Genomic DNA, 21,815 nt, shown 5'->3' with positions numbered 1-21,815 from the left:
CTAGTAAGTTTTTTGTGAAACTACTGTTTCCACAGTCACAAATAAACTTTCACCCTTATCATTATCTCAGGATCAGAACCAGAAAAACTTTACTGTCCATCACAAAGCAATGTGAATTTGTCTCTGACGTGGCTCGCACTGCACACACATAGAATAAAAACATACACAGGACACAAACATTTTCAACATGTCTGAAAGGTAAATTGCATGGTTGTCACATTCATATCAAGCAGAACTGCAACAATAACGAGAATGAACAGCTGCAAAAAAAAAAAAAAACTCAGCTAACTATGCATGTGGTTATTGTGACATGGAAATTATAATTTCAATAATGTTGTAATAATGTTTTTTTGTCCACACTTACTGTCATTATAACTGATTACCAGAGCAGGGTTAGTCAGAAGCTGCTCACCCAGTTGATCCAGATCAAAGTTTGTGAACATGGGAGAGACAAAAATGACATAACAAATGTTCTGACTGGAACGTGTTTCAATTACACTACAGACTCCTCAACCTGATACCAGGTCAGCCCATGAGTTGTATATTAAGTAAATTGCTTCCCTGCTGCTTTCAGATTCTGTGCACACAACTCATCTTCACACAAGTCACCTCACACTAGTGTGAAGCTTACAGTACGCTCTACCAATAATAATTATAAATCAAATCAATTTTGATTTATTTAATTTAAAACCTGAAGACGTAGGTCTCAAATTGAAGCCAAACAAAAAAAAAAAAATAGGTATATTATATATAAAAAATTATATCCAAGGTGACTGACTTGATTGCATTTGCTGGCATTAGATTAGCATTATACTGGATGGACATTTAAATGCAAATCTTTTCTTGGAAATCCAGTCCTTTCTTGGCCTGGAAATACTGTCTGTGCAGGTGAAAACCACCAACTTTGGGTTGTCTTTGTAAGTCCACGTGTGTATACAGACACGCATGTGTCCTTGCTTTGTCGTCAGTGTTGGACATTATCTATCATTCAAAGATTACAGATGTCTACACTGTGGGTCAGCTGAGTACAGTGATAGTGTTTTCTCTTCATCTCTGTGGGTGGTTTTGCCAGGATTTGAGAAGACATCTGCTACGAAGTGCAGTAGCATTCCTCTTAGCCCAAAAACCATGATAATAACCCTTGGCTTTTCAACAGGAGATCATCCACCAGTTGAGAGGAGATGGTTGGTGGACTAGGTGGGTGGTGTATGTGGTGTAGTGCTGACATTTATTCACATTCACACCTGAAATGGAAAACAGGATGTCTGTTTTTCTGTTCAAAACGCATTCAGTAAGTACATATTGCGCCTGTCATGTCAATAATGCATATCTGACCTCAGTCAAACTGCCAAAGACCGGAGGAAATGCATGTGTGTATAAGTGATTTCTCAACCACAAGCTGAATAGAGTGCAGAGTAATGCATGGTAAAGGAAATCACTTAAAGTAACATGAAATGGACGGGGAGGCATACGAGGCTGACAGGCTGATAACAACACAGCACAGCAGGGAAAAAGTGAGGGTGACATGGGTGAGAGTGGGGGGCTGCGACAACAAGATAGTTGTGATAGAATGCGAAATATTTCTCCTCGAGTTAGCCATAAAACTTTAGAAAAGGCAGAGGTGGAGGCTGCGTCAAACATTTCAGCTGTAATGGGTTATAAAATGCACTCAGTCTCAGCCATCTCTGCCAAAGATCATTGTCCTCATCCTCGGGGGAGGTGACAGGGAAGGAGTCGTCGCTTTTAGTCCCGCTGCGAGAAATTACCCTAGGGATGTACTCAAGCATGGAAAATATAGGCCTTAAGATGCGATTTACAGAGGGCCCAAAGGCACCCTTAGCCTGTGTACAAGCAGCTCTCTGTATTCTAGTTTATTGACATTTACTGTTGACTATCTGTATCTTCTGCCTACTGTAAAAAACAAATTTTCCTTTCCTTATAGGTTGTCATTAAAGCAATCGTTCACCCAACATACAAAAAACACATTCTCATTTGCCAGTATTGATGTCTAGCCATGCAGATCACTTTGGATTATTATTATTAATTTCGGCCTTCACCCCAGTGCAATGGAGGTGTGTGGAATTTTATTCATGGTGTTTACTTCATTGAAAAATTATACATTTCAAAAATTCAACAGCAACCACATCTTTTTGTATAGAAAATATTGTCCCCCTGGATTATCCACAGAACACACTGTGGATTACAGTTTTCTGAGGGACTATTTCTTGGGTGGAAAGTAGTTCCACTGAAACCTGTTGAGGTTGAGGTCTGTGAATCATTTAGAGTTACAGGGACATCATCTCTGTTACAGAAAATAGATATAGTTTAAGAAAGTCAAATCAACTTCATACTACTAGGGTGAAGGCAGTAATCTCAGAACTAGTAACTCAAAACCTGGACAAGTCAAACCAAAACTATTTGTATGGCTGGGTACCACTTGGACTAAGTGAGACGATGTTTTATTTTTTTGAGACCATGTATCTTATAAAATATGAAATAGCACATACATTCTCTTACAAATGAAAAGTTGAAATGCACTCCTGCTCAATTCAACACACTCTGGCTTTTGCTACTACAGTTTACATGATATAGTATGACCAGTAGCTTATGGTGGTTAATGGTAGCTAATGTTATCAAAGTTAGATAGTTTACTTACAAAGTCAATGTAAAGATGTAATATAGACACAAATTTGCCCGGGGTGATGCAAAGTGACGCAAAGACATGTCGATGTGAGTTCAAAGTTTCAATTTCAACAAAAAATGTGTAAATTGCTTTTCCCGGCATTTTATGAATCTGCTTCAAAAACATACAGAGATGAGAAAAGGAGATAGACCGTCGTAAAATAACAGCACAGAAAGAAACTGTAGTATCAGGTAGTCAACTACCAACTAACCCCATATATGCCCATCCAGCACGCTCCAAAATATCCACCCAGACACAACCAAAGTTCTGAGTGCAATCTCGGGCCTTTACGTGACTCATGGACGAGAAGTCCATGTTATGTGAATTACTCACACAGAACATATGAGTAATAAATGTAGTAAAGAGATGGTTCAGATAGAGAGACATTACAGAGGAAGAGGAGGAGGTGGAGGAGAGGAGAGCTGAATAGAAGGTGATGAATGAGATGGCTGAAGGCATAGAGTAAGAGCGAAACAGCGAGAGAAGTGCATTTTAAATTACATGGTGGCTCATGTCAGCAGCCGTAATTAGTAGCTTGGTCAGGTGTGATGAGTGGGACAGGAAGCATGAAAAGAAGGACAAAACACCACAGAAATGAAGGAGAGTCTATAAGGAACAGAATCCACTTGACACATGGCAATGCAGTATGAACTTCCCTGAAGTGGAGAAAGTGAATCAGAACAGAGTGCACTGCAAATGCATCTATGAATGGAAATAAGCTTGCAGAAATGTATGCAAGGCTATTGTTCACAGTATGTCGCGTGTCAAACGCGTGGATTACAAGTTTGAAAATTCAGACAATTCTTAAGATGGCTGGCAGCATGCCAAGTCAAATGTTGCCTTTGGAGTAAAGAACAAGGGGAGAGAAGACCGGGGGTGAAAGCTGGGCTACAGATAAACTTACAGCATGACACAAGTATCAACACATTCTGGATCTCTCCCCCACTGAGCAGTACAGAAGGACAGCTGGACACAAGTCTCCTGAAAGGGAAAACACAGGATAAAAACATTCCTGTATGCACCAGAAAACACACTCTTCACAGTGTTCCATTCATTTATTTGTATTTTAAGTGATGGTGCAGTTTCATGTTGCAGCCTCCTGCACTTCTCAGTAACTGAGCATTTTGATGTAGAATAGTTTTTAAAGATGGGAAACATATTTTCAGGATATACTTTGATAAGCACAACACAATAAGGACTTTTTCCAACATAAAAATTAGTTGACCTAAACACTTCTGGAAGGAAGACAATAACAGGAAAAGAGCAGAGAATCAGAAGAAATTATCAGCAGACAAAAGTTCTTATTTTATCCATGTTCAATAGTCTACATGTTTTCTAGGCAGTAGTAAAAAGTGTAACCCTAACCCTCACAGTGTCCTGATATATTACTTGTGTGTTTGAGCAAAAGTATGTTAATTTTTTGTCAATTTCAACCAGAGCTGCAACAATTAGTCAATAGAAAGAAAATTAATCAGCAACTATTTTGATAATCGTTTGTCATTTTCAAGCAAAAAAATCCAAACATTTGATCTCAGGCTGTCATATGTGAGAATTTGCTGCTTTTCTTGGTCTTACATGATAGTAAATTGAATATTTTGGGTATCAGGCTGTTGAAGACATTTGATGACATCTATGAGCATCATTTGATTCTCTAGGATTTTGTGATGTTTTATCGACCAAATAATTAATTGAGAAAATAATCTACAGATTAATCGATAACAAAAATAATCATTAGTTGAAAACAAAAAGAAAATATCAAGATATATATCAAGCTCTACATTAGCGAGTATCTGTATCAGTGAGTCAAACAGACAACACTCAAATATAGATTGGAAATATTTCTGTGTGCAGCTGTTGCTGTGATGAAGAGTTAGATATTGAATTTCTTCATATTCAAGAAGTGTCATTTTACAAATTGCATTAAAGTCCTTTTAAACTGAGCATCTAATTAAGCTGCAGAACATGCAAGAAATGATGGGGGATAATTTCAAATTTGCCAGATTTGATATTTTCAAGCACTATTATGGAAGATTGAGAATTGTTATTTCAGGAACTGTCTTCATGTCTGTGTGGTTTATGGTGTGACAATATGGCATGCTACATTTAATTCTGTACACAAAGAAGACCTCCTATGACATATTACGAGCTTAAATTGAATTTATTTGAAATTAACTGAATTGACATCTTTAAAAAAAAACTTTCCAAATCTTGCTTCACACTACACAAGCACCAAAATGATCTCATCTCCTCTGGTTTGTGTCCTCAACTTCTGAACACAACACAGGTGAGGTATGCCTAAAGATGGAGTGGATGACTGTCAGAAAATGAAGATGCATTTGTCTGATCCGGACATAGCTGTGTGACAGCCACTGCACCTCCCTGGAGAAAGCCTCACGCCCCAGGGCAAGAGCGTGACACACACACACACACACACACACACACACACACACACACACACACACACACACACACACACACACACACACAAACACTCTCCAAGGAGGAGTTATGGGCTAAAGGGGAGGAGGGGGAGGGAGCAAGAGAAGAAAAAGGAGTGTATTTCTCTCTCTCTCTCTCTCTTTGTCTCAGCCACACACCTTCCCTCCTCCCATGTAAGAAGCAAGAGAAAGCGTCACACACTCGAGTGTTCAGTCGCAGAGTCAGTCACACACAGGTACACAGGATACTAGGAGGTTGGGTGAGAGACTGAGAGAGAGGACAAGAGACAGAGAACAGCCACTGGTTGCTCAATAGACACTCAAGCTTTCAAGGAGGGCACTGACAGCCTGCCCTATGTGTGGCTCCTCTCAAGGCTTCACAGTAAGTGTGCAACATCCTTCTCAAATCATCTTATTGATACTTATCTATGAAAGAGCTTGTGCTAATTATTCAAAATTAATTACCAGCGTGAATTGGAGTAAATTTTTTACTTATTAACTTGTTTCTTTTTTGCATTACGAAATTGTCCCACGAAACGTAAAGTCAAAGTAAGGTAAAGAGTGCTTTCTAGAGTCAACCTGTTACATGTTGTTCTGCGAACCACAGCTGTGGGCCTTTTGACTCATGTCTCGATTTTCAGAATATATTTTATGCTGTGTCACTGGGTTAGCTGGTTTCGGATTGAGCTGTCACACTTGTGACATTCATTCCGAGTCAGCTGTGGTTACACACTTCAGAGAAAAATAGGGTGAAATGTCGTCCATAAATCTCATCTCTCTGCACTTTTATTTGCATTCTTTTTTTCTCCCTGAGAATAAGTAGACATGTTTTGTTATTGCAGCATATGTGCCACTATAGCATATTTATGTCAGATTACTATGTGAGTTTTGAGGGATTCTCGATTAATAAACACAACTTTCCGTTTATGCTAACTAAAAATTTGTTTATACATAATTGTGCAGAATTTCGGAATTTTATGCCATACAAGCTTTCCCCCCAGTTTTCAGTTAAGTTTTGAGTTGAGTTTGGTTTCATCTCAGCAGGGAACATAAGTCACATGGGTGCTTACCAAATATTACCAACCACAGACCTTATCTATCACTATCTCAGAGACAAACTGATGAGCCTGAAAAAGGAAGTTCCAAGAGAGCCCAGAGAGCATTGTATTTTAATCACAAGTCTTCTATCTTCTTCTCTTTCACTCTTCATTATTTCACCCTTTCATCCCATCAGTCAGGGCACTCAGTCTCTGTCAGGTGAGCTGAGGTACCTGACAACAATCTTCATGAGAAGGGAGGGATAGACAGTGAGGAACAAACAGAAAGGAAAAGAAAGAGAGTTTAGACCTGGCTGAGAACCAAGTCTCAGTCTGTTCAGAGGAAGTCTGGTCGATACACTGGAAGTGCTAATTTCCTCGTGAAAGTGGTCCTGCTCCGGGGCTGACGTGCACAGGAACCTCCCTTATAGCCCAGAGGTTGTGATTTGGTGTGTCACAGGATGTATAGGACAGTGGGGGCAATGGGGCAGCAAGCACAAAGGTTCCACTTTGAAGTTTGTTTGTCTGGTAGTAGCAGTTGATGGGAAAGTTAGATTCTCCGCCACTTTTCCTCCTCCTTAACATCCCCAACTTGCCGCTGCCTCTCCTCTGTGTAACATCTCGCACTCTGGAGTCTAATTTTAGCTCCATTCAAAACCTGACTTCCTTTGGTACTTCAGCTGTTGTTTGTATTGTTTGTGCTTTTTCCCTTAAATTGTGACATAAAAGGAAAAGGTAAAAGGAAAAGGGTGTCTTTGGTCAACAATTAGATGTCACTCCCATACCCAGAATCATCTATTATTTTTTGAAGCGATGGACATTTGACAACATGTTTCCCTACTTTATGTCTCTATCTTTTCTCTAGGCCTCCTCCTCTCAGTGCACCACAGCCATGTTAACCTTAGAAAGGTCACCGCAAAGCTCAGGGATCATCACAGCAGCGATACCAGAGACACAGGATGTAGACATGACATCATGGAGTGAGGCAGACTTTGAGGAGAAGGGCACTTACATCGTGAAGGACCAACCTCTGGAAGAAGAGTCCGAAAACAACAGCAGGACACGAGCTGAGAGATCCTTACCCAGAAACCTGGCCCTGAAACGCTGCCACAACTCTGCAGAGGTACGCAACAAAGCAGGCCACCCTTGTTTGTGTGTTATTCAACTTGTCTAGGAAAGTTGAGCTTTAAGAAGTTGTTACCATCCTTTTTTTTAAAAACCAAAGCAGGAAAATAATGCATACAAACAATCAAATCAAAACCCTAATATATCTAAATGGTATGTAAGCTAGTGCTGTAGTTGTTTATGTTTTGTGTAACCACAGACTCTCTGCGTCACTCCAACATCCTTCCATCCACTCATCTATCCTCAGGCGGGAAATACTTGACATGTTGTTGTCTAATTTCAGCCTTTCCTCTCTGCTATGTATGTGTTGAGGCAAAGACAGAGCCCCTCAGCACACAGCCTGAGGTCTCCATGATTAGTAGCTACCTCAGATTCCCAACCTTTTGTCCCAGGACACAATTACACTGTAAAGCACAGCACCAGCACTGGGACACACCTTATGGATAACACCATAAACAATCTTCTGGATTATAAAAGATTAACCCAGTGGACTATTCATAAAAAGGAAACATTAAGTTTTCTTATGCAAGATTAGGCTCTGTAGATGAAAGATGGTAGTTGGGCAAGATCAGAGGAAGTAGCCTAGGCATCTGCAGCAAAAGACCTGTACTACCACTTTGACCTTCTAATAACGTCTGTCTGGAGTCTGGTTGACACCAAAGAGCAGGATACGTTACAGTAATTGATGACACATAGGCACCTCAAATGGAGCTGTCACACAAAGCCAATGAATACAAGGGTAAAACTAGCTGCACAAACTAGAGATAAACTCTATGGTTAAGCATGGTGTGGTTGATCCAGCTACATACACCATGCCAGTATTGCTCCAAGATGAAAGAGAGAATACATTACCATTGCTTTAGGGGATTTGAACACAGAGTTCAAGGTGCAGTTGACTGGCCGGGGTGTGCCCATGACACCTTATACTCTCTTCCACACCCTGGAGGCTTGAGACAGAGGGGTGAGTTTCACACCTTAAGGTAGCAGAACAAGAGTAGTGATGAAATTTTAATATGGTAGAGAAACTAAAGATAACTTGGGCGATCGGCTTGTAAAATATTCAGCACGTGAAGGAACAAACACATTCTGTCACAGCCTGGCAAAATTCTCAAGATTTGTCATGGCAGCTAATATCTAATAATAACAACTAATTGCTTGGTTTCTTATTTCATTTTTCTGGAGATAGTAATTTTTCTGGAGATAGATAGAGTCAGATAAGGACTGTATTCCCAAGAATCTCATACCTCTAATTATGTTTTTGAACTCTGAGTGCGTCTGGCTGCTTGCTCGGGCATCTAATTCATGAGCTACACTGTTGTTTGATGATTTCATCTCCTCCTTGTCGAACAGGTGCTTGGGGTGACCAGTAAGGAGCTGATTCCTAAAGGGACACGTTTTGGCCCTCTGGTGGGGGAAAGCTACACCAACGAAACTCTGCTGAAAGATGCTGACAGAAAGTACTTCTGGAGGGTAAGTGACCTGCATATGAGTCTCTGGATTTGTGTACTTGCATGTACAATTCATGTGTGTGTGTTTCAAAACTGTTCACATCCTGTATCTCCATCTGGAGATGCTGCTGTGGCTGTGGCGTGGCACGAGTTAGCAGTTGTGGTCAGTACCTGACATCCTGCGAAAGTTCCGACTCTGTTTGCCAATGCTATATGGTATCTTTAAAAGCCGCCAGATCAGATGGGTTTAAATGAGCTTGCACCGTATATGTGTGTTTGTCAGTTCTCTGCATGGCTGTCTGTGGTCACACACACAGCTGTTTGGTTTCAGTGACGCAGCGCTTCTCCTCTCTCTCCGCTTGTCTCGGCAGTGGTATCACTGCCAGTAAATACACCATACACATGTCCACACTTCTCCAGACTCACAAACTCTCACACTGACTAAGCAAGGAAGTGGCTTTGAGCCTGAGAACTGTTATGTTACAAATCAGCAGCATAAGGACATCTTCCATTACACACAAGCGCCTTTGTAATTCTACAGTTTAGAGTCAGCAACCTTGAAATCATGCAACCCCAACCAAAACTTGCAACAGCCATAACACAGACAATCTGTTAGCATTACAGCCATGACTCAAGCGACAGCACAGCTTCAAAGAGCAGATAGCATAAAGAACAGTTTCATAGACCTAAAAAGAGGGAGGGATAACTGTTTAAATGAGCTGAATTTAAATAGCTTTTTAAAAGGTCAGCAGATGCAGTGATGATTCCACCACAAAGGCAATAGGTAAGAGTATTAGTGGGCGAGATAGTATACCCAATACTACAATCCAGTCATACAGTGAAATTCTTGTTCAGAGTTTTGTAATTCTAGATGACTTGTGTGCCACAAACACATACAGCACTGATCTCAGCGAAAGAACATACAGTATTTACCATAAAGGCATCAGGAAACCTGTGACATCATGGTTTCAGATTCAGAGCATGTCTCGATGTCAATTTGTCATCATCAACTGAATAATCTCTCGTCTTGTTATCTCTCTGGTTCTCTCACACTGTAGGTCTTCTCGGATGGGCATTTACACCACATCCTGGATGGTTTGAATGAGGAGCGGAGCAACTGGATGCGTTACGTCAATCCAGCCTGTACTGTGGAGGAGCAGAACCTGGTTGCGTGCCAGAGCGGTTTGGACATCTACTTCTACACCATCAAACCACTTCAAGTGGGCCAGGAGCTTCTGGTGTGGTACTGCCCTGAATTCGCCCAGCGCTGTAACTACCCTCCACTGGGCCAACTGGCTATTGACAATACTGGTAAGTGTGCAGTAGTAGTAGTATCCATTTAGGAAAGTGCAAGGACTGAGTGTTTCTAAGTTAACAGAAACCATTCTTGTGCTCACGCTTTTAGACATATCTGTTGTGTACTGTCATTGTGGAGTAAGGTTCCCAATCAAAGTGCCGGCCGACTGACACACTCTTTTGTGTGGGTGTTTAAGAAGTTACTCAGTCACACCCACAGCCCTTTTGTTAACACAGGACACAAAGGAGGTAAGTAGAGTCCTGAAAGCAGAGAGGGTCTGTCTCTAGCATAGTACCATAGTACCTGAGTAAGATGAGACCAATTTCAGGACTTTAGGCAATGTTTCAGTTTCCCTTTTTTAAAACTCTGCATAGAAACACAGCTGGCAGCTCTTTGACACACAAAGCATTTAGCTTTCATTCACAAACACAAAGAGTACACAGCTAGCTGTGAGACCGAACGCACACACAATATTCATTTACACGCACACTCACACACATGTTCACACACAAGAGGCTGCCTGAGGTGCTGACAGCATTCTGGCATGACTCCCCTTATTTATTTGCCTCTTAAGGAGGAAGAGAGGTAGGAAGCGCTCCATTGACTACTTGAACTTCCTGACAAGGCACCCCCAGACAGATTGATATCTCACTGAGTGTCGGCTGTTTGTTTGTTAAGAGCTGGCCTCTCGGGTCGGCGGGGGGGGTTTGCTCTGTGTTTGTGCGGGTTGATGTTAATTGTGTCCAAGAGTAGGTGAAATGTACATGCATACTTCTGTATTTTGTCATCCTCTGTTTGTCAGCCTGTGTCCTTTGTATATTCTGGAGAGTCAGTTACTCAGAATCTCTCCTCATGACTTCCTGGGCATAAAGTGGAAGGATCCAGATTTGGATCCAGATTTCATAAACTTGACCTGTGTGTAGAATTCAGTTGGTGTGTTATGACTGGTATATTTTCCACTCCATCAAGCATTTTTAAGAATTATTTATGTCTGGGTGAAATCTGTGGTTCATCAGTCATTTTCAGATAAAAAGTAGTTTTTTATCCTGTGTATCCTGTCCTGCTTGTGGTGGAAAATACCTACAACTGGCAAGCACTCTAATGCAAATAACATACTGTACCCACTAACGCCATGCTATCTGTATCCTGATCAGGCACCTATTGTTTCACATGTGGTGTCCACTTTCATAGAGAGCAAGGGCAAGTCTGGAAGACGGTGCAGAGACAGGCACGCACACCTGATAAAAACACACGTTCTAATCTTTAAAATATTTAGCTACAGTTTGGACTGACAGTAAAAATCCACAGTGATTTCAACAAGCAACTCGTGCATGATCACATTAATGTCATGGGTGCATGTGTCACTCAATTGAATGATGATACTGTTACACCTACTGTACATCTAAAAATGATTTTAATGACCCAGTTTCTGATGTCATATCTCTATGGTTTATTTGTCCAACAGAACAGAGTCAAGCTCAGGAGAAGACAACAGGGAAACGAGGACACAGCGTCTCTGAAATCCTCAGAGACGAGTCTTCCAAATCCCTGACTACCTGCCCCAGACGTCTGGACAGCCCATTGTCTCAGACCAACCTCTCAGCAGGTTTTCCCCTGTGCCCCCGTGTTGTCTACCCAATCCAGCCCCACTCAGAATCTATCCATGGCCATAGATATGCAACTCTACCATCCTGTAGCCCTCCAGCTGCCAAAAGACCAGCTCTAAGTAGTCCTGTCCCCTCCAGTTTGCATTTCACCTTTCAGCACAGTCCACTTGTTATAGCCAAACCTTACCAAGAGCCCTCTGTGCCCGATCAAGTTCATCCTGCTCTGAGGCATGCTCCCTATCTACTTCCTCACTACTCACTTGGCCTTAACAGCATTCTACCTCATTCATACCCAGTCTACAGTGATCGATTGAAACCTCACTTAACACTCTCATCTCATTTACTGCCTTTTGACGGCTATACGCACTTACTCCATCCTCTGGCCAACGGACACAAAGACTTGACACTTGCATTATCCAACACCAAACAAGACCTCATTCTTTCACCAACCAGTGAGCACAAAGACAACAAGGACCTCATATCCAAAAGGACAAACTACCTCAGGATCCCATCAGATGACCTCAGAGATTTCAAACACTGTCCTCCCAGCAATGCCCATGCAGACCTCACTATACCTGCCACATCCAGTGCCTCATCTATGGTTACCTTGCAGAGTCGCAGAGCACTGCCCTCTCTTGCACCTGGAGGATGCTCACCACCAGTGGGCATGGCTGCCTTTTCAGACTGCCTCCCTTCCAAACCCACCTCTGCCACTCAGAACAATACTGAGGATGCAATGGACCTCAGGAAGACCCAACGAGGTGACCAGATTATTGGCTACAAGACCCTGTCTTACCCCCTCACCAGACAGAATGGAAAGATCCGGTATGAGTGCAACATCTGTGGAAAGGTTTTTGGGCAGCTGTCCAACCTCAAGGTTAGTTCCCTTTTCATCATATTAGTAAAGCAGGTTGAGAAAAAATGCCAACCAACAGCTAAATACAGTGGCTGTGAACTGACATGCACAACACTTAAAGTGGCTAGAGAATATCAGAATTTACCAGCCACCATGGTTTCTTGAGTTTGACAGAATAAATAAATGTAAATACTCATCTCTGACATGCTGTCCTTAGGTCCATCTGCGAGTGCACAGCGGAGAGCGTCCCTTCAGGTGTCAGACCTGCAATAAGAACTTCACTCAGCTGGCCCACCTGCAGAAACACTACCTAGTTCATACAGGAGAGAAGCCTCATGAATGCAAGGTATGGCTACAGCAGAAATAGTTTGACATTTTGGAAAAGATTTATACCACTCTCACATCTGTATGGTAAATGTATAGTTGAAGCCAGCAGTCAATTATCTTAGCTTAGCATAAAGACTGGAAACATGGAGAAAAAACTAGCCTGGCTCTGTCCAAAAGTAACAAAATCCGGCTACCAGCACCTCTAAAGCTCACTAATGTTATACATGTTATATCTTGTTTGTTCAATCCATACAAAAATTGTAAAAACCGCAATTTATTTATTATTTTTTCTTGGCCTTTTCAGCTGATTGCCTGGGAACTGCTCCTGGCCAAGAAATAGTTCATCACATAACCTCCTATAAAACCCATAACTAGATGTTTTTACATTACAACATCCTCAAAGTTGATATGTGACACTGATTTTCATTACATTACAGTATCAAGACTAGTGTCATTAATTGAGACAAAAAAAATCCAAAAGATTCAGAAACATATTCTCCTTGGCTCTGTTTTGACACAGGTGTGCCATAAGAGATTCAGTAGCACTAGCAACTTGAAGACCCACCAGCGGCTACACTCAGGTGAGAGGCCTTACCAGTGCAAGCTCTGCCCAGCCCGCTTTACACAATTCATCCACCTCAAGCTCCACAAACGCCTCCACACGGGAGAACAACCTCACAGGTGTCCACGCTGCCCCTGTGCTTATCTCCACTACTGCAGCCTCCAGGTGCACCTTCAAGGCTTCTGCCCTCTCTCCCCCTCGGCCTCCCACAGACACTCACCAGAGGAGCTACAACGAGTCAACTCCGAGATTCAGAGGTTTGACGTGAGTGAGGCGGCAGAGCAGCTCGAGGCCATGGCTGCAGAGGCCGAGATGGACAAGGGTAAAGTTATTGACCTAATAAAAAAGATGGAGACTCATACCGCTGGCCACCAGGGTGGCGCCAGAGAGGAGACTGAGCAGAGCATCTACAAAGCAAAGAAGCGTTCTGCTGTTCAGCTGCATTATGGCAGCCCTCTACCTCTACATCCAACCAGCATCAAGCTGGAGTCAGGCTGCATATCAGAGCCCTAAAACAGCCTTGCTAATCCAGCCATATAATCCTTACAGGTCAACTCAGCAGCTGTCTGTTACTGCCCTATTTGAAGTAAAGCCTTATGTCAATCATGAATTGCCTAGCCTGTACTCTACAGAGGCTGTAGCGTGTGAAGAATCAAGACTTTACCAGCATGGTCTGGGACCAGTGATTAGATTGATTTATACATCTTTGTTAATTTATTCTGTTTAGCTAATCTTAATCTAAATGTATAAAAACACAGATTTGTGACATTTTCTGCTATTTGTTTTGTATCTAAACATGTAACACATTGTATCTACATTTGTAACATCTAAACATGTGATTATGCATAAACAAAGTTTGTCTTTTATTTGTGGTTTCAATGTGTGAGACTGTGTGTGTGTGTGTGTGTGTGTGTGTGTGTGTGTGTCCTAATTAAAGCTAGGGTAGGCAATGCATTTCAGAAGCATTTTTTGTAAGTGAGCTAAGCGTTGAAGTGATAACACAGAGGGAACCTCTGTTGTTTGTGTGTAACATAATAATAACATCACAATATACTTGCCTTTGTGTGTGTAGTGTGCTGATGTGGGGAGTTGGTGACGTAGGTAAACATCCTGTTATGAGACTACTCACGAGTCTTGGGATAGGCCTACTCACCACCAGTAAGTGTCAACCCTTCACCCTGGAAAATAAATAACACACAACAAAATTATTTTCACTATTAATAAGATCCTGCTGCTAAATCTGTACACGCACTTCCATATTTAAGTTTCAGTATTAATCAGCAGACAGTTCACCCACAAAAGATGACTCTACAGTTTATTCCGACATATAAAAACATGTTAGATTATTGCTAAGTAGCACTTCGCTTAACTAAAACACAAGCTAACTGTAAAAGAATAAAACTGACATTTAACAACCATATATCTTGAAAAATGCGTGAATGGCCCACAGATACACACAAATATAACACATTGTTGCAGGCCAGACATGCTCTATGACTTTCTGTGTAGCAGCGTTCTGTGAACCTCAGATTACAGTTTAAAAAGGGTTTCAGATGGCCTATTGTTCAAAGTGGCCATCAAATGGTGAGACTACTTACAACTTACAGAGCATGCACCTTCAATGCTGATGACACTCCTGATCAGGTCACAGCTTGTCTACCAGCTGCTCTGGAGCTGACCCCGACTCTTTTGACTCCCTGCAAGAAAAGCAATGGAAGAAGAATGTCACAACAGGGATCAATAAAATAATATTATTTGTCAGTTAGCACAGGGTTGAATAATTCCTTAAAAAGAAAAACACAGAAACCCTGCAAACGCAGGGTGTCCCTGACCTATATGGGAGGAAATTCAAACTCAGATCAATAAGTATCATTAGGAAAAGTAGCATATACATAATATAAATGATGTAATATAAGTAAGATATACCTCCAATTAAACATTAGGTGACTTGAAGTGATCTGCGGTGGAGAAGAGGTCAAGTTTCCAAGGTGGAGGGAGGTGAGCTGTGTACAGTAACAGTCACAGGGACGGTCGGTAAACTGATGCCCCTTTAAAACCACGCAGTGACGTCACATATTTTTGACGGGGGGCAGGCAGCGGGAGAAGAAGGGAGCGGATGTTCCTAAAGTCAAGGATGCCCAGGATAATGTCACCGGTTTATTCACTCTCCCACCTTTCTGTATCATGATAAACGCTGCTGGGGCGGTCGCCCGCAGGATGCCGTCGGTGGCCCGGCGGAGCGGATGCTGGGTAGCGTGGTGCCAGGCGGTCCTCCTCGGCGCGTCGGCGCTGGTTATTGTGGCCGAACGGAGCGCTCGTAAGTGGGCATAGAATTCCCCGCGCTAGCGGGCTGCTAGTTTGCTGGTGTGGGTTGAAACTGAATATTAAAGCAGGGCAGGGGATGTTGTATTTGGGTGGAGTATTTTCGTTGGCTTTAATGAATGAAGAAAAGCTGTTGCTCAGCCATGATGCTTCGTGCTGGAGCATTCCCAGCAGCAGTTCAGGTTAGAAACACAATTCAAATGGTAATGCTATAGCACAGCCGTTACTGCTGAATTGGCAAACCTAGCTAGCTTTTTCTTTTCATTTGACATCGGCATTGGTTAGCCCAGCTGGGCTGGCCAAACTGGGGCCCCAAAACCTCCAGGGGTCATTCAGCAGGGTCACAAAGCCGAAAATGATTAAATGTAACAATTAACCTGTGCAGAAAAAGGCTGTCCTTTATACCTATAGGAACAATCCTCACCTTTTTACATTTCTCTTGCACCCAGGGTCCCAAAACATATATTATTAAATAGGTTATTATTATAGTTATTACTAATATTATATTTCAATTAATGTACATCTGGTGTCTGTATTGAAAACAGTGTGCAGCACTCAGGTTTGATGGTTCCCTGACTAAGCAGATCAATGGAGCAAGGGCAGGACACAAGAGAGACAGGTGACTGGATGTGTACAAAGTGTGACTGCCTTCAGCAGGTATTCTCAGAAGATAAAAATACTGTGTTGCCTCAGCCTGTCACAGAAAAAATGATCAATAGAATCAATAATGAGAAGCACTTTCTGGTCCTTGACAAGTATTTGCAAGAAGTCTTGAGTAACTAAAGACAAATAATTACAAGCCAGGAGTCAGACTCTGGTCTCTTCTTGGTGGAGCCTGTATCATCTCATTAGAACAGCTTCCTCTTAAATTAAAGGACAATTCACTTGAGCAAGGTGTATGTGCTCTTTAATTTCTCAAGGACTCGGCTGGCCTCTGCAGCTCTAAACAAATCCTCACGCATATGCTATGCTGGGTTTTATGTGCAGTTTCCTTTAAAAACGGCATTACTATATGACAAATCAGACTGTACTTAATGATATGAAAACAAATCCCACTTGACATAGAAACACAAAATACTTATACCACCTTGCATCTGTGTCTGTATCTGTTGTTTGTGTGCGTGTTAGTGATCTACTGTATAGGGTTTTACCTTTGGAATGAGGAGACGCAGTGGGCGGGCCTCACTCTTGGCCTCTTTCTACCGGGGACAGCAGTTCAACTGCTAAGTATGAAATGGTACTATGATGACGGTGATGACAGGCGATGCTACCTCTCTGTAATACACATACTTCACTTGGGCATCTTCAGAAGGTAAGATCTTTGCAACTGCAGATATTATATTACAAAATAATGCATCATTTGCAATATAGAAGAACACAGAAATTCTATTAATATCAATCTGTCATTGAAACCTTCACCATGAGGTTACTGTGTATCAATTCTCTGGTATCTGTCTCTGTCTCCCTCTTCTGGCAGGTTATGGGACTGCATGAGGTCTATGTTGCGTATGCAGGACTCCGTTGCCGAGCTTGGAGCTGCTGTGATGCAGCAGGCAGATGTTGCTGCTCTTTGGCTGCTGGAAGCCCTCGTCCTCACACTGCCTCAGAGCCTGCTGCAGGCATATGTCGTGGTGTCCACTGATGTGGGCATCATGTCCCCAGGTAAACTGATCTTAGCATGAATTATTGGCTCTACATCTTGTTTGTGGCATGTCAGTTGTTCTAGACAAGTCTCTGAATAAGAAATAATGTTTTTTTTAATCATATTTCCTCCTTCTGTTTTTACCTACAGTGGCCTATTGCTGTGGTCTGTGTATTCTGTCTATTTCCTGGGCTCTGGTGCTGTACAGCAGAGCCTGCTGTCTGATACGACCGGGCCACCTGGCCATGCCTCCAGCAGCCCTGCTATGCCAGCTGGTGTGGAGGGCAGGCATGCTGGGTGCAAGGGTGACTTGCCTCATGTTCTTTGCCAGGGTCTTTAACTGGTGGGTCTGTGGAGTAGCAGGTGAGCAGCAAGTTCCATGGGCGCTTTTGTGTAACTAACGCTTAAGTCTGACACCACTGAAAGGAAGAGAAAGGGTGCAATAAAATGATAATAGAAGATTGCAGTATAGTAACATGGTGCACAAATTTAAATAGAGCTCAATGTCTAACCCAGTGTTATGTTCCTCATAATTTATAAATAATAAAAAACATCAGATTTTTATTAATTTACACGTAAGTTAATAAGTGATGTCATTATCCTTAGAGTGATGCTGCATGTCCTTTTAATCAAGTTTTTCACTTGCTTCTCTGCATCAGCTTGATACACTGCATATGGATCCCCTATTGCGCTTTTATCTCCTAGTCTATTTTTACGTTGACCTCCAGGTTTCCACTGGCTCACGGCCTCCTTCTGGCTGGTATCACAGCAACCAGACATCTGCACTGGCCCTTGGTGTTGGCGTGCCTTTAATGGCATCATGGGGCTCGTCCATGTCTTCCTCTTCCTCAACGTCAAAGACGGGCCCTCGCGTTTTCGCATGGCCAGTTTTTATGCAGTAAGACGTGACTTTTGAAAGTGCTGTTTCTCATCTTGTTTTCGCTGTGTTTGATTCTGGTGCCTGTTTTCAATACGCTGTTTTGTATTCCATGTACAGCACTGCCTCACTGACTTACACACAGGGCAGCTGCACACACACAGGCAGATAGTTTGCATTGTCATCCTCACCTCTGCGTCCTCAGCTTACAGTGACGTAAAGCTGTCTCCAGATGACTGATGGTGTGACCTTCTCTCCTCCTTCAGTTCATGCTGGTGGAGAATGCCACTCTGCTGCTGGCCGCCTCCGACTTCCTTAGCGAAGCATCATGGGATAGCATGACCCTTCCCACCACTGTGCTGTGTAGCTTTCTCATCGGTGAGTCACTCTTTCAATGTGCGCACCCTTTGTTTTGGAACAAATTTGTCTCAGATGTTTTGATGTTTAGATCTTATAATTAGACTAGTGTCAAAACATCTAATAGTTTCTGTGGTATCTGAGTAATACAACCCCGATGGTGATTCAAATGGGTTAAAAGTAATTCTAAGTAGGACAACACAGCTATTATTGCATTAGAAATAATAATTGCCCAATAAGTGCTACTTGCTAAATAATAGTATAAACATAAATGTGGCGCAAATTTACCATCCTAACAAAGATCTTACGTGCAAAATATTCATATGTAGGATATTCTGTTATTTCAGTCATTTTTGATATAGTTGAACATGATAATAAACCGTGAGCTGTAGGTACCAAAAGATAGGACCATAGGATACCAAAAAAAAAACAAGTGAAGTGAGAAGGTCAAATGCTGGTCAGTTCTGTATGGTTACTGTACTTGTCTGTGAAGTCCATACCCAACACCGGACTTTAATTTAGGCAAAGCCAGGGTGGGTGCAGTGTTCCCTGCTGCAGCCCTACATTGTGATTTGGACTATATATAGCAGAGCATGTGTATTTTTTCTTTAAAATCCTTGCCTATTGCATGTTTATGTTTGACTTTGGTGACTTTCAAGACATAAACTATATTTTAGTTCAATATTGGCTGTACAACTTGTTTGTAGGAATTCATTAAAATTAAGATTAGACCCAAAAAGGACATTATAAACACACTATGACTAAATTAAAAATATCTCCTGATACCTTTATAAACTAACTGAAATATAATTTTTAAGTATTCTTCACTTGATCATTGCCAGTGAATTGAAGAAGAAATATTGCTTGTAACAAGCATACTAAAACAACGTTTCCTGTTCCTTGCTTCCCAGGCGCTACCTCTCTTGTCCTATACTACCGCTTCCTCCACCCCAAGTCAACAGAGATCTCCCAGGGTACAAACCACAACCACATGGGCAGCACATGTATAGAACGAGGGGAGTCCTCCTTCTCTCTTGGGGACAAAAGCCTGCCCGCTCCCTCCATGCAAAACCACGGCAGCTTCTCCCTCTCAGGTGTGGCTGGCTCTCTGCTGGAGCACCCAGGAACCTGTGGGGACCGGCCTAACAGCTCCTGCCCTTGCTACCACCACCACTGGTTCCTAATCCGGTTGGCTCTGAAAACAGGAGACCTGGGGAAGATCAACAGAGCGTATGGGGCCGGCGGAGCAGCAACCATACTGGACATGGAGGAGTACAACCAAGAGTTTAAGAGTAACGAGGGCATCACTATCACAGCAGGAGGCAGCTGCGGGGGTGTCTCCACCTCTGAGTCTCAGGGGAAAGGCCTGGCACCTCTCTCGGACTGCAAAGACGAGTTCCAGAGCGTGAGCGAGCCCACATCAACCGAACAACCTGAAGAAGAGGATGACAGTCTGGAGATGGAGAGCCCACTGGAGTCACCTACATCAGATTTCAAACGTAGCTCACCAGAGGGTAAGTCTGTGTTTGGAGACAGTCCGGAGCAGTACTTCTGCCCTACAGAGTCAAGTTCAACCTTATATTTCAGCGCTGATCCTCAGTCTCCCAGCAGTGCCAGTAACCCCCGTTTAGACCGGGACATTTGGGGTCTAGAACAGGGAGTGCGCCTCAACTCAATCCCCAGCGACCCAGCCCTTCAGAGAGATATACGTGGGCTCATGAGCCAGGTTGGACCCCGCTGTACTTCCACTCCTAAATTAGACTCTGGAGTGCTGGACTCCTCGTCTAGTGCCCCTCATCTCACAGGTCCCAGGAGGCAGCTCATAATGTCCCGAAGAGATGAAGAAGATAACTTCTAGCTTTCTCAAGAGAGAATCAGGGAACAGCAACTTATCCAACATTAAAGGAGTACACCAGCTTTTTGGAAGGCTGCTTTTTCATCTGCTCACTGCTGTAGGATGAGAAGCCTGGCAGAAATTTCACCTCTTTATGTCAGTATATGCAACAATTTTGGGATTGTGCTAAGCTAGCCTGTGCTCTTCTCAAATCATAAACTATTTTCTAAATGTTGGACACACAGAGGTGAAACCTTCAGCAGTGTTTTCATCAGACATGACGAAGCTAATTAAAGAGCTAATTGGCCACAAAGGTGGTGTATGGAGCTCAGACACACCTTCTACCTGACATCCATTAAACATTTCTTCAGTTCTTTTGGCAGCAAACTTAAGCCTCAAGAATCATACCGTGCAAAAAAAGTGAACACTGGTTCTGCTAGATTGTAATTACATATTAAAGAAGTAGCCATGAGTTAGATCAAAACATCATAAGAAATTAGCTGCTTTTTTATGATCTCGGACAACTGATGATCTCTATATTACATACCGAAACTGCTGTTGTTCATGTTGTTGCCAGCAGTTATGAAATATAGAAATGATTCCTAGAGATCTAAAAGGGACAGGAGTGTCTGACCTCTGAATCTTTACCATCTCAGTGCAAGCCAGAGCTTTGTTGGCTTCTTGAAAGCACAAGTATCTTCTGTACCATACGTCTATTGCTGTGAAATTTTTTGTTATTCCCATTAAAGAAAACAAATCCCTGATCCCCTCAGAGAATAATATTCTGCATTTTTTTTGTATAATCATGTCAACTGGCATTGCTTTGAGCAGGGCTAGTGTGTCAACCTGGCAAAACTGTGTTTGATGTTTTAACTTTATTTACATGTTGACCATGTAATTGCTAAAATGTTTTTTGAATTTACATTATGTTGGGGGGGAAATAATGTCTCAGGCACTGACTTAAAAAAGCTTTCAACTGTCTATTGAAAAGATGCTTATGAGGTACTTGTAGTGACTTTTTATGTGCTCTTGATTGTTATTTGTAGGGAGCAAATGCATTTTTGCTCATTGCTGTTCTGTAAAAGGGGTGAAATCCACTAACAAAGCAGTGAAATGATGCTGGGTTTTCTCTTGCACCCAGGTGACTGCCTATATGAAATTTTGAACTGTGAAGTGCAAGGCCACTGGTGGCTTTAAATAAGCAATAAATAGCCTACATATTGGGATGAGTGGAATATAAGTGTTTGCAATTATTTCAACTTTGATCAATGTTTTTTATTTATGGTGTCAAAGTAGGTCGTTTTTTAGTTGAACGGTCAAACGTTGACTTTTCTGAATGTTTTTGAGCATTTAACACGTGCACTGCTCTGTGATCACTCAGGTTGAAATGGTCTTTTGTCATG

At 42.3% G+C, this 21,815-nt stretch overlaps 2 protein-coding genes across 4 annotated transcripts; both read left to right on the top strand.

Moving 5' to 3' along the window:
• The first annotated feature begins 5,259 nt into the window (after positions 1 to 5,259).
• prdm1c (PR domain containing 1c, with ZNF domain) lies at positions 5,260 to 14,246 on the top strand. Of its 3 annotated transcripts, XM_044169907.1 has the most exons (8): positions 5,260 to 5,503; positions 7,024 to 7,281; positions 8,634 to 8,753; positions 9,790 to 10,042; positions 11,494 to 12,512; positions 12,709 to 12,837; positions 13,339 to 13,399; positions 13,539 to 14,246. In XM_044169907.1, the coding sequence occupies exons 1-8, from the start codon at positions 5,477 to 5,479 to the stop codon at positions 13,646 to 13,648; spliced, it is 1,977 nt and encodes a 658-aa protein (XP_044025842.1). In that variant the 5' UTR covers positions 5,260 to 5,476; the 3' UTR covers positions 13,649 to 14,246. The 3 variants fall into 3 exon arrangements, with proteins under 3 accessions (XP_044025842.1, XP_044025841.1, XP_044025843.1); XM_044169906.1 differs by having other exon boundaries at positions 13,339 to 14,246; XM_044169908.1 differs by having other exon boundaries at positions 13,123 to 14,246.
• Positions 14,247 to 15,444: 1,198 nt separating this feature from the next.
• On the top strand, positions 15,445 to 21,647 carry xkr5a (XK related 5a). Its single transcript, XM_044169909.1, has 7 exons — positions 15,445 to 15,697; positions 16,831 to 17,014; positions 17,180 to 17,364; positions 17,495 to 17,707; positions 18,073 to 18,242; positions 18,488 to 18,599; positions 19,490 to 21,647. Exons 1-7 carry the CDS (start codon positions 15,565 to 15,567, stop codon positions 20,434 to 20,436), a joined length of 1,944 nt encoding a protein of 647 aa, XP_044025844.1. The 5' UTR covers positions 15,445 to 15,564; the 3' UTR covers positions 20,437 to 21,647.
• The last annotated feature ends 168 nt before the right edge of the window (positions 21,648 to 21,815 follow it).

The sequence above is a fragment of the Siniperca chuatsi genome, linkage group LG16, assembly GCF_020085105.1.
Source record: "Siniperca chuatsi isolate FFG_IHB_CAS linkage group LG16, ASM2008510v1, whole genome shotgun sequence".
Classification (NCBI taxonomy): Eukaryota; Metazoa; Chordata; class Actinopteri; order Centrarchiformes; family Sinipercidae; genus Siniperca; species Siniperca chuatsi.
Note: the sequence above shows the minus strand (reverse complement) of the source record. Positions and strands in the feature narration are given on the sequence as shown.